Source organism: Alosa alosa, chromosome 1 (genome assembly GCF_017589495.1).
Source record: "Alosa alosa isolate M-15738 ecotype Scorff River chromosome 1, AALO_Geno_1.1, whole genome shotgun sequence".
Classification (NCBI taxonomy): Eukaryota; Metazoa; Chordata; class Actinopteri; order Clupeiformes; family Clupeidae; genus Alosa; species Alosa alosa.
The window spans coordinates 19,472,449-19,485,930 of record NC_063189.1 but is presented as its reverse complement, the minus strand read 5'-3'; the positions used below and the strand labels follow the sequence as shown (position 1 = coordinate 19,485,930).

The 13,482-nt window shown below is 42.8% G+C and overlaps 2 protein-coding genes across 5 annotated transcripts in view; one reads left to right on the top strand and one right to left on the bottom strand.

The window, feature by feature from the left end:
* The window catches only part of gad3 (glutamate decarboxylase 3), a 54,475-nt gene that overhangs the window by 21,825 nt on the left and 19,168 nt on the right, over positions 1–13,482 (top strand). The window contains exon 1 of one of the 4 annotated variants that reach the window (XM_048246819.1): positions 7,349–7,560. The exons of the other annotated variants lie outside the window; for them this stretch is intronic. The gene's annotated coding sequence lies outside the window, so the exon portion shown is untranslated. Of the gene's footprint in view, positions 1–7,348; positions 7,561–13,482 lie in introns of those variants that run through there. 4 annotated transcript variants of the gene reach the window in all.
* mc4r (melanocortin 4 receptor) lies at positions 3,152–4,954 on the bottom strand. The gene has a single exon (XM_048246845.1). The coding sequence runs from the start codon at positions 4,149–4,151 to the stop codon at positions 3,621–3,623; it is 531 nt and encodes a 176-aa protein (XP_048102802.1). The 5' UTR covers positions 4,152–4,954; the 3' UTR covers positions 3,152–3,620.

Below are 13,482 nucleotides of genomic sequence, written 5' to 3'. Positions count from 1 at the left end.
AGCTGTGTTACTATAAACGCACAAAGGGGTTCTTGGGAATGAAAGTAGTAATCGACAATAACAAAGCGGCTTCAATACTGTCACAAATACTTTTGCCTTATTACACAAACACATATGCATAAGAGCGGTATACTGCGTTAATAAAGCACACAGCAACCAACAAATATTCAGGCGGCTGAACAAAAGAAAAGACGCGCAAACAGTTGAATTGAATGGCCAGCTTAACGGTATATTATTATTACACCAATTATCCGTGCAACCACACAATACTTGAATCCCCTTTGTCTCAGTCCCCAAAATTAAACTAAAGTCCAAACTAAACGAAAACTTCAGGTCTTTCCCAGGATCGCTATAGTCTTTATATTCCAACCAGGAAACAGGTAGGCCCTTGAAATAATCCTCTGTCGGGCGCAGCGAAAATAAATAATCCACAACAAAAAAAAACAAAAGGTCAAGCGCTGATTTTAGTGGTATACCGCCAAAAATACCCAAACGAGATAGATCTCACCAGATCCGTTGAGCGTCGGGCAACGTTAACACGCCGGTTGAAGTTTGGGGTCGGGCACGTCCTCTTGCTGGAGGCAGCGGTATGAGGTACAGTCTATGCAGTTGCACAATGTTTTCTCCTCTCCTCCCTTAAAGCAGTCTCTTAAGGCGTGTTTTAAAAGCTCTCAAACAAAGGGAACTAGCTTTATCTCTATGTGGCTGCAGCAAACAATACTGGCGCCACGCATTCAAACACCCTGCATTTGCTGAATCTCTCCACCGACCGCCCAAACACCTGACGCACCCACCTAAGTAAGCTTGTATGCGTGGTCATAGTCCATCATCCAGTCGAGGAGGCCTTAAAGAGACACCCACATTCTTACCAAAACCACAGTGGACAATACATATATTACACAGATATACATATGAATATCATTCCTCATACATAAACATTATAGGAAATCAAGATAATGTTCCGTGCAATAATAAATGTAAAGGAACACTTAAATTAATGTGACGGTGTCACAATTTGAAGTAAAAAAAAAATCGGTAGGGACCAAATTGGTCTTGACAGTGGTCCTACTGAAGCAAAAGCAAAATGAGTACAGCAAAGGACTATAACATGGGTGTTCCAACCAACCCCGACATGTGCCAACCAACCCCGTGCCTGGGGCAGGTTGGCATATGTGCACAACCCCACTTTAATCATATATAACTCAAAAGAAGGGATCATTTGTTGATATTGAATATACAGTATTTACCTGAGATCCCAAGCATTCAGTTAAACACAATTTGACCATTTTAACACATTGTAAGACGGGAGAAATATAACCGAGAGTGAAAAGTGTTCTAACCAGCCCCGGTCTCCCCTAATGGCAAGTTGCATCGCACGTTAGCTCTGGAGTAGCAAAATTGCTGTGGCTGCTGTGCGGTGGTGTTGTAAGGCGCATGGGCCCCACAAGTGGGAGTCATCTGGAACTGACAGCTGTGCGAAGGGCCAAGAGCACCAGTTCAGCTCTCAAACAGGTCGGACAACCCTTAGGGAGGGAAGGGGGGTTGATTTCCCTCAGAGCTGAAATAGCATGTTAGCGTAATAGCAAATAGCGTGCAACATCATATTCATTGTGGTAAGCATTTTTAAGACTTTTATGCATACACTATTTGTGAATTTATACTGATTTCTGTGTGTGCGTGTGTATGGAAATATTATGTGCATTTGTCACAAAGGTGTTCACACTCCACATGAGTAAGGGATGTTTGTAAGGGAAAGGGCACAGCATTGTTTTTTTTTCATTAAGCCATCACTGTGGCGCATCTCATGTCAAGGCTCAGCAAACTCTGTTATCATCCATAGCAACAGGACATTTCATAGATCACAATCATGCATTCCACTGCCACCGCCAGCAGGCTCAGATGGATGCCAGCAGCGGCGATGCAGATCATGGAGTCGAACAGATTGTCCATGCTCTCCCACAAGGCTGCCCCGCATCCGCAGGCCACCACCCGTCAGCATCGCCATGACGACCGCCTCCGTGGCGTTGGAGACGCTCACGAGCATGTCAGCCACAGCCAGGCTGCAGAGCCCCCCCCCTTTGTCTCAGTCCCCAAAATTAAACTAAAAGTCCAAACTAAACGAAAACTTCAGGTCTTTCCCAGGATCGGCTATAGTCTTTATATTCCAACCAGGAAACAGGTAGGCCGCGAAATAATCCTCTGTCGGGCCTTAGCAAAAATAAATAATCCACAACAAAAAGGCAAAAGGTCAAGCTGATTTTAGTGGTATACCACGCCAAAAAATACCCAAACGAGATAGATCTCACCAGATCCGTTGAGCGTCGGGCAACGTTAACCGCCGAAGTTGAAGTTTGGGGTCGGGCACGTCCTCTTGCTGGAGACGCTGTATGAGGTACAGTCTATGCAGTTGCACAATGTTTTCTCCTCTCCTCCCTTAAAGCAGTCTCTTAAGACGTGTTTTAAGAGCTCTCAAACAAAGGGAACTAGCTTTATCTCTATGTTGCTGCAGAAAACAATACTGGCATACGCATTCAAACACCCTGCATTTGCTGAATCTCTCCACCGACCGCCCAAACACCTGGCGCACCCACCTAAGTAAGCTTGTATGCGTGGTCATAGTAATCCTTGGCGACCGAGGCCTTAAAGACACCCCACATTCTTACCAAAACCACAGTGGACAATACATATATTACACAGATATACATATGAATATCATTCCTCATACATAAACATTATAGGAAATCAAGATAATGTTCCGTGCAATAATAAATGTAAAGGAACACTTAAATTAATGTGACGGTGTCACAATTTGAAGTAAAAAAAAAATGCGGGACCAAATTGGTCTTGACAGTGGTCCTACTGAAGCAAAAAAAAAAATGAGTACAGCAAAGGACTATAACATGGGTGTTCCAACCAACCCGACATGTGCCAACCAACCCCGTGCCTGGGGCAGGTTGGCACATGTAACTAACCCACTTTAATCATATATAACTCAAAAGAAGGGATCATTTGTTGATATTGAATATACAGTATTTACCTGAGATCCCAAGCATTCAGTTAAACACAATTTGACCATTTTAACACATTGTAAGACGGGAGAAATATAACCGAGAGTGAAAAGTGTTCTAACCAGCCCCAGTCTCCCCTAATGGCAAGTTGCATCGCACGTTAGCTCTGGAGTAGCAAAATTGCTGTGGCTGCTGTGCGGTGGTGTTGTAAGGCGCATGGGCCCCACAAGTGGGAGTCATCTGGAACTGACAGCTGTGCGAAGGGCCAAGAGCACCAGTTCAGCTCTCAAACAGGTCGGACAACCCTTAGGGAGGGAAGGGGGGTTGATTTCCCTCAGAGCTGAAATAGCATGTTAGCGTAATAGCAAATAGCGTGCAACATCATATTCATTGTGGTAAGCATTTTTAAGACTTTTATGCATACACTATTTGTGAATTTATACTGATTTCTGTGTGTGCGTGTGTATGGAAATATTATGTGCATTTGTCACAAAGGTGTTCACACTCCACATGAGTAAGGGATGTTTGTAAGGGAAAGGGCACAGCATTATTTTTTTTTCATTAAGCCATCACTGTGGCGCATCTCATGTCAAGGCTCAGCAAACTCTGTTATCATCCATAGCAACAGGACATTTCATAGATCACAATCATGCATTCCACTGCCACCGCCAGCAGGCTCCAGATGGATGCCAGCAGCGACGTGCAGATCATGGAGTCGAACAGATTGTCCATGCTCTCCACAAGGCTGCCCCGCATCCGCAGGCCACCACCCGTCAGCATCGCCATGACGACCGCCTCCGTGGCGTTGGAGACGCTCACGAGCATGTCAGCCACAGCCAGGCTGCAGAGGAAGAAGTACATGGGCGAATGCAGGTTGCGGTTCTTCACCACCGCCGCCACCACCAGGATGTTCTCGGCCAGGCTGAGGACGCCCAGCGCCAGGAAGACTTTGGTGGAGACCAGCAGCTGCTCGTAGCAGCCTGACGAGCCGGACCCATCACCCTGAGTGCCAGAATTCCCCAGAGCTCCATTCAAACTGACATTTTTGTGCTGGTGTGGAAGGACATGATGGCTGAGATGGTGGTGGTGGTGGTAGTGGTTGCTGTGATGGGGGCGAAGTTTTTGTACATGAGATGCATTCATGGTGTTGGCTATGATGCAGCTACTTTTCTGAGAGAGTTTTCCTGTGTCATCCAGCGTTCCATCCTCAAGGGTCAACAGTGGTACTCGGAAGGTAACGCCAAGAGAGGAAAGTCCATACAATGAGAGATGACACTCGTGCAGAAGAACAGAGCGAAAGTCCAAGTCTGTTGGCGGAGCATTGTGTCTTCCGTTTCAGGCGCAAACACTTAATAACACTCAGCAATAATCCTCCAAAGGATCAGAGTGTGATGTGGGGCATGAAACAAATGCAGACACAGAGAGACAGTGGCACAGGAAACAACAAAAGATGCAATGGTGCACGCACACACACACACACACACACGCACACACACACAAAGAATGAGCGAGAAGAGTGGAATAGAAGCAAGAGGTAACGAGAGCTCTTTTACTAACACCGATTAGATGATGAGAAGCAGAAGGATGGAGAGAGGGAAGGAGAAGGGCTTGATGGCGTGTGCATGCTGCAAAGCCAGTGCAGCAGCTCTTGGCAGGGGGGAGAGAGATCCCCACTTTCCAGTCGCTACAGGCTCCTCCTCCTTCACCTCACTCTGGCCAATAATAGCTTCCTCGGTGGGCTGAAGTCAGAGGCACAGGAGTGATGTATGATCCCTCTGATAATAGGTACATACTGTGCCAAAGACAATTTAACCTTTCCATTAGAAGTGGTTTTACTTGTTTTGTTTTTCTTTTCTTTTCTTAGCATAGCTGGTATTTGGCTAAATACCTGGAGTTAAAGCAACACCAAAGAACTTTCCCTCTGTCGCACGCACACTATTTGTTTATCCAGCATCGGCTTTGCAAATAACAATGTCCACAGACAAGGTAGAATATGTTGCATGATTTATAAAAGTACGATGTATTGCGACATCAAACGAAAGTCAAATTTGTAGTTTCTTATGTCTCATTCCATCGAACTACAGATCCGCTACCCGATCTGGCAAACTTACATAGTGCGGTTATAGCCGATAGAGGGCTGCGAAGCAAATGCAGAAGTGTCGTTCACCCTGTTACAAGTTGATGAACCACTGAAACGATTTTGGAAATATTATTTTAAGGTACAAAAAACTCTTTGGTGTTGCTTTAAGGTCATCACTATGCTTGTGAGAGATATTGGATGGTGTGATGTGTCTCTGCTCTAGATCAGACTGAGCTGTGCTCTTCGTCCAAGACTCTGATATCTGCTCCTTCCCCGTTTCGAGACACGGCAGAAAATGGTGAAAATGGTGAACCGCACTATGTAAGTTTGCCAGATCGGGTAGCGGATCTGTAGTTCGATGGAATGAGACATAAGAAACTACAAATTTGACTTTGAATGAATGACTTTGCGTTTGATGTCGCAATACATCGTACTTTTATAAATTCCCCCTGTTTTCAGTGGGGGACATATCCATCTTCCAAGGTCTAGACAGCACACAGGGGGAATTAACAGTACTGCATTTAGATGATTCTTATGTGATTGTAGTGTATGCTCTGAAAATACAGCAGGAAAAAGAGTATTATTATTTTTTATTATTATTAAACACTGTTCCAGTGCAGCTTTTCACATGACATATTGACCAGACGTTATAAACTGAACAAGGTTACACTTTAGTTTTGGAAACAAACACTAACCATTAATATGTACTTCCTGCGGAAACTCAGGCGAGCAAGTGCTCCACCAGCCATCATGACCACATTCTACCGAGGCACCATTGAGAGCATCCTCTCCAGCTGTATCGCTGTGTGGGGCGGAAGCTGCACTGAATACAACAGGAAAGCCCTGCAGCGCATAGTGAACACAGCTGGAAGGATTGTTGGTGCTTCACTCCCCTCCCTGAAGGACATTTACACCTCCCACCTCACCTGCAAGGCGACCACAATTGCATTTACACCTCCCACCTCACCTGCAAGGCGACCACAATTGTGAGTGATGCAAGTCACCCCGCTCACACTTTGTTTGATCTACTGCCCTCTGGGAAGAGGTACAGAAGCCTGCGCTCCCACACCACCAGACTCACCAACAGCTTCATACAGTACACCAGGCTGTTAGGATGCTAAACTCTCTCCCACCTCCACCCTCAGCTACATAACATCCTGGACTTTTGGACCCACAATGGCTGCCTTGCACTACTCCACTTGCACTACTCCACTTGTACACTTGCACACTTTGCAACTTGTTGTTGTTGTCCTGTTGTCCTGAACACTTCTGGACACACTTCTGCTGCTCTTACATAACTTGCACCACTATGCCACTTGCATACTTAGGTCAAACAAAACTACCTCAGCCATTTATTGGCCTGACTTTTGCACTATTATATTGACTGTCTACTGTATGCACAATTGCACAATTTCAACCAAATTTTGCTGCTCTTATTCTTCATTGTATGTGCCTTCTTATTTTTACTCTTTTATATTGTTTACTTGAATGTTATGTTTGTCTGTGGACCTAATTGGTAAAATATGTCTTGTCTCCACCGTGGGATAGTAGGAAACGCAATTTCAATCTCTTTGTATGTCTTGACATGTGAAGAAATTGACAATAAAGCAGACTTTGATATGTAACTAGTATGTGTATTAGTGCTCAATAAGGTCTGTATAGGCAATATTTGCACATTTATTACATCTTTAGTAATTTGTTTTTCGTAAATCCTTAATAAACAACTAGTCAGTATTGATCTAAGGTTACTGGTATAGGCCTCTTCACATTTGTCTTTTTGTCTATCCTACCTCCCTCCCTTCCTTTTTTCCTTCGGTCCTAGCCCCTCCTAATTAATTTTGTGAAGGAAACGAAGAAGGAATAGGAGGATTGAGGAATGAAGGAGAGACCGATATGAGAGATGAGATGTCCTGCTCACACTCATGCATCACTTTTAAGAGACCTCAATTACTGATGATGCGGCGCATCACCTCTTAGGCTAGAATAAACAGACAGGCAAATTGCAAAGAATATGAGCTTATACCAAAGCCTAAAAATGTCATATGAACATGGACTCTTCCCACTTGACCCTGATAATGAGGTAATGTTTGATAGTTTTCGAGACATGAATGAATACTTATTATACAATTTGTGAACAAAACAGGCATGAACTTTTAAAAAAAGTTTGCATGATAGTTTGTGATAATTCCAGCATATAAAGGTCCTTTTTTGGTCTATCTAATTTATTGACGTAAATAAATCCCAGACGTTGGAGGGAACTTCTTACCTTGGCAGCTTGGACGATCGCACAACTCTTGTGTTTCGCACGAATACTCTTGTGTTTCCTCACGTATCGGGCCTTCCACCTCCTCTATCTTGCCTCCTCTGGTTGCAATTAGATGAGATGTCCTCAATGACGTCGGGCTTTGAACGATTTCTGGGGCACGAGCTGGAGGACCAAGGACTGAGGAGAGAGGCCGTATGCAAATAGAGGTTTGAGAAGAGGCCATAGAGTAATACTCCTAATCCACTGTCTTGACTTATGATGACTATAATATATGTGACTTTATGTGTCTGCTATACATATACATACATACATATATATATGTATATATATATATATATATATATATATATATATATATATATATATATATATATGGCTCCTTCATTGAGGAAAGGGAGGAACACCCTCCCTAAAATTTCAGAGAAAAATAAAAAATATATAAAGTGAATTACTATTCTGATAAATTACTGTTAATATATTACTATTTGAACACTTTAAATCAGGGGTTCTCAAAGTGTTGATTGGTGAGGGCCAATTCAGGAGCTCAACATTGAACTGAGGGCCGCCAAAGGGGCGGGGGGAGAAAAAGAAAAAAAGAAACTGGAAAAAAAAAATCCCATTTGTAATCATTTTAATGAGCAGGTTGCATCTCTACAGTTTATACTGTATTTATTGCATTAAACACATTTTAATTCATAACTGAGGCTAAACCTGGCAAAACTTGTGAAAATCTCAAGAAAAATTGCAATGAAGTCCATTATAAACGCCTCGGACCACAGCGGCTCGTGAATCACGTCGTTTTCAATGGCCAAGGAAGGTAGCTCCTCCATACAGTAATTTTCAATTGCGATAGGGGGTGCTGTTTATAGCGGCAACGGTGAACTAATGAGCAGGAGGAAGCAAGAACGTTATCTGCAGTCATACAACTAAGAATCTTGTGTTGAACGGAAAGCTTGTTTTTTTGCTCCTGAAATAAACAGTACAATGGAATCAGAGGACAAAGTCCATCTTTTATACATTCAAATACAGTGCAAAAGTTAGGATCAAAGCAGGAAGACCAGATCCAAAAATGAAGGATGGTAAGGCTAGTGTAGGCTACTGAATGCTACGTAGGCTAGTATGACAAATAGCCTACTCGTGACCTTTTCTTTCCTTTTCTGACTCGTTTCTTTTACTGTCTATGCTCGTGACTAACTGGTAACGTTAGCACTGGTCTGTCACAAACGTGGACAGTTCAGGGATTTGGTGATAAAAAAAATTTCGGATAGTTATGCGTTGTTATAATAATCATCCAAGTTATGCCTCAACTAAATAATTGTTAAATGATGTTCTTGTTGTTAATATGCTCTTATACAACAATTGGGTTCTATGGAACTATTTATTTGTTTCTGATTGGCCGAGAGACGTTCCATGAGTTGGGATATCCCTGGACATTTCAACTCAGACTTTGCACAGCTAATAATAAATCACTCCGCGATACAATGCGAAGATTTGACACAATGTTCTCATCCCAGCTCTCCACTATTTTAAGCAATTGGTTACTCCTTAGCAAACCATAACGAAACAGTGCTTCACCACATCTGTGGATTAAGCCACACAGTTAACTCAATGTAAGTAAGATAAACGAGGATGCTAACTGTTCTCAGCATTGCCAGCATTGTGTAGGGCCAATAATATGATTGTCACTTGGAGGAGACTTGTAGATAACCAACGTAAGCATAGTTAGCTAACCGCTGCTAACGTGCTAGCATCGTGTCAGAAAAACATATGTGCACAGTAGTGTAACACTTATTCACCATAAATTAATAAAGTTGAGTGGTTCTGCAATGTAGGCTCTTTCCGTTTTTTGCAGTACCATGTCCCTTACATGACATGGCCCAGTGTCCTTGTAACATGCATGCAGCAAAGCTAGATATGAATGTGATTTCAGCCCGACTTTCAACATTTCTTTCAAGAAGACACGTAATCCACAAAGACCCGTAAAGAGGGATCTGGGATGTTGGTTACCTAGCAACCAAGACGCTGTCTATTGAAAAGGGAACTGTTTTTTGATGCGTAAGAACGATGTCTAAATTAACATTTTTAAACAATATTGGGGTGATATTGGGGTGAATATTTCAGATTATTTAGTTTGTGGTAGAATTGTTGTATAAAAGCAATATAGCACTCGTGATCGTGGGACTGGTCATGGAATATCCATGACCAACCCCACTCTCACTCGTGCTATATTGCTTAATTAATGTTTCAGACCATGATGTCTTCCTTTATGACGTCTTCAATAACATTTGCCTTTCGAGTATAAATTCCCACAGCTATTACAACCTGTCTTTAAATAATAGCAATTTGGCTTTAAAAACATTAGTATATTACAAATAACCACTTTTAAGGTCTATTTTTAATGGTCAATAGTTACATGGTTTTATAAAACAAGTGTCTATTTTTAGTATTATAGACTTTTTTGCAAATGTATTACATTGAGCAAAACCTTCAGACTTTTCATAATTTTGCACATCAGGAAAACAGTGTTTCATAACTAGACCTACATATCTTCCCTGACTTCCCAGACCTAAATTTACATTTATTTACATTTACATTTATTAATTTAGCACTATTATCCAAAGTGACTTGTATATTTAAATTATATTACAAAGTCTATTGTCCCTGGAGGAGTTTGGGGTTAAGTGCCTTGCTCAAATGCACAATGGCGGAAGCCAAGAATTGAACCCACAACTTTTCTGGCTACTGCATGCTATCCTATCTCCTCCCCATATATATATATATATGTGTGTGTGTGTGTGTGTGTGACTTCATCTGTGTGGTTTTCTGCAGTTCAGACTCATGTCTGGTCAAAAAAAATGTGAATTGTTACATAAAATATCAAGTGAGTAAAATGCTTGTTTCAATTTGTGTGATGGTATAATGATAGTATTATGTCATGAGACACTCCTACTGCATGCTGCTATGCAAACACAGCTGTTGCAGCCCACTAGGCCCTCTGCGTGTCCTTGGCATTGTTGTCTGCAGCTTTGCTGAGACTGACTGATTGCTAATGAGCTGGCTGTCTGTACGGGCACACAGGTGTCTCTCCAGATAAAACAGCCCTTCCTCTCCTGTTTGAAAGTCTTCTTGCATTGGATGCAACATAACAACACAACATAGCCCGTGTTATTTGACTGAGGGGCCCTATTCAGATATGAGGGGTGCAGTGACTTCACACAGAGGCTTGGGCTTCAGGGCCCCCTGAGCCCTTGGGCCTGGCTGTAGAGGTCTGCGCCGGACTGATTTTTCAGTTCCGCGCCCGCCCGCTCCCGCAATATTCAGTCCCGCTCCCGCATTAATGTGTCATTTTTAGTCCCACTCCCGCCCGCATCTGTAACATGATGTCCCGCTCCCGCCCGCTAAAGCCCGCATGCAGGAGGGATAGCCTATTCAGCTTTTCTTTCTGTCTCACGAAAGCAGCACACACACCTGAGAAAGACTCCAGATGTCAGTTTCTTGGTTCTAAATGTAAGCTAACAACTAAAGTAGGCCTAGCCTGGTGCCCTCTTCCTCTGTCATGCTTTCGATTTCGAGTTTTGACAATGAGCAGCAGGAACAAATTGAACCCACGTAAACGACAATATAGGCTATAGTCCTGCTATCCTTCAGTTATGCTTAAACCCCGTTTTTTAATGCTGCCTAACAGAACATCCAGCTGAACTATAGTTATGAACACAACTTTAATCATTTCCATATTTAATTTTACGCACATGTTTAATTTGCGGGAGTGCAGTGAATCATCGGTTTGTCCCGCATCCGCGAACACACCTCTCTCATCCCGCCCGCTCCCGCAAAGAGCTTTCAAAAGTTGTCCCGCGCCGCACTCTTTTGCGTCGGGATCCGCAGGTCCCGCGGGTCTACTGCGGGAGTGCAGACCTCTATTCCATCCTTGACTGACGGGTACTACCGTATTTTCCGGACTATAAGTCGCTCCGGAGTATAAGTCGGATCAGTCAAAAAATATGACAAAGAGGAAAAAAACATATATAAGTCGCATCGGACTATAAGTCGCATAAGTGTTTGGAAATTTATTTCACAAAATCCAAGACCAAGAACAGACAGACTATGTAACTGGACACATAGAGGTCAAAAAGATTGAGAATTCTATAGGGAATGTTAATGAAGACGAAGGAGTGAATGGTGGCAAGCTGAGGCGAGCTGGGAGATAACAAAGGTGGCCAATTTACAAGATTCACTGAACAAGAATGTTGATGTGGTACATGAAAATTAGAATGTGGAGAATGCAATGCAATTAGAAATGTGGAGAATGCAATGCAATCAAGCATGTTGAGCATGTGGAGGCACAAGCCAGCAGCAGAACAAATGATCGGGAGGCTGCCTCGGATAACGAGAGAAGATGTGCGTTTTAAAAGAACATGCAGACGAAGGAGTGATGGCTGCAAGCTGTGGCAAGCAGGGCGATAATGAAGGCAGCCAACGAGGGCCCGACGGTAATTGTAAAGCAATTTACAAAAGATTCACTGAACAAAAATGCAAATGTAGCTACAAATGTGGAGAATGCAAAGCAATCAAGCATTTTGGGCAATATCAAGGCACATAGGGGCAGTCATGGCCTACTGGTTAGGTCTTCGGGCTTGTGACCTAAGGGTTGCCGGTTTGATCCCCGACCAGTAGGAACGGCTGAAGTGCCCTTGAGCAAGGCACCCCTCACTGCTCCCCGAGCGCAGCTGTAGCAAGGCAACTCACTGCTCCGGGTTAGTGTGTGCTTCACCTCACTGTGTGTTCACTCTGTGCTCTGTGTGTTCACTAATTCACGGATGGGATAAATGCCTTGTATAGGCAAGTATACTTGCCTATGCCTTGTATAGGCAAGTATACTTGGCCGAGAAACCTGATTAACATTTACAGATTTACATTTACAAGCCGACAGCAGAGCAAGTGCTCAGCAGGCTACCTCCGAGAGAGCAAGAGAGAAAAATAGATGCATGTTTAAAAGAATGTGCGAACTTTCAACGACGCTATACTAAGGAAGCTACCCTTATTTTAGAGACTGTTCACATACCTTTCTTAATGATAATGTCGTAGACTATCGTAAATCCTCAAATTATGGCTGGGGTCTTTTATTTATAGGCTGCGCAAAGCACAGGTGTTTAATTGGGGCAGGCTTGTATTCGAGGCAGGCCTTCATTTTTTACGTGCGTTTTATTGTGGGCTAATCAAAAGGTTAGGTTTGAGATTTAATTCACTTTTGGACTGTTTGATTATATTGCTAAATGTTGGGACTGATGGGCACTGAAATCTGGGGGGTATTTGATGGTTCACTATTAAGTTTCATGTAGCCTAGTTGAAAGAGTGTTAGGATTTCCACCAGCTGTTTATTGCGAGACAAGGCAGCCGATTTCATTCATGCATTGAACGTGCGCTGTGCTGTAATGGAAACCTTATTGAGTTTTTTATTTTCATTATGCATGATTTACTTTTTTATTAAATATGTAGACAGGAATGCCTCGCGGCAATAATTGTGTTTAAATGTGGCTAGTACTGCTTCAGCCTGTCAAGCTCAGAAGGGGGCGGCAAGCGACTGGTAGCTTGAGAGCGACATGTTGGAGACCTAGTGTAGGACAACGACTTTTCATTGGCAACAGTATTAAACCAACCAACAATATAAAATATTAAGAAGAGCTCTTTTATTTAATTGAGTTAAATCGAACCAATTTAGGCAATATTACCCCGGCTTGTAGGCCTTTATTTATAAATAGAATCCCGGCCATAATTTGAGGATTTACGGTATGCACGCATGTTTTAGGCATAGTGCAACCCCTAATCTCTGACTGAAAGTGTGCAGAACTTGTGCATTTACATAACAATATTTAATACGTTTTCCTGGTGGTGACACCCCCGATAGCAGTTAAGAACTACCTTAGTTCATCTTAAAAAAAGGTACTGATCAAATGGCTGAAATAAGGACCAATCTGTACATTCGCTTTCTGCAATTGGTGTTTTGTAATTACGTGGTATTCCCATAGGCTACAGTAAGCAATGGCTCAAGAGTGGATTATTATGCAGGCAAGTCAGTAATATTATTTTCCTGGCAATTCTCTGAATCCATTTGTTTCTGTTTAGGTTTA

Excerpts from the sequence above, each read along its gene's own strand:
- mc4r (XM_048246845.1), bottom strand. The coding sequence starts at position 4,151 with ATGAATGCATCTCATGTACAAAAACTTCGCCCCCATCACAGCAACCAC.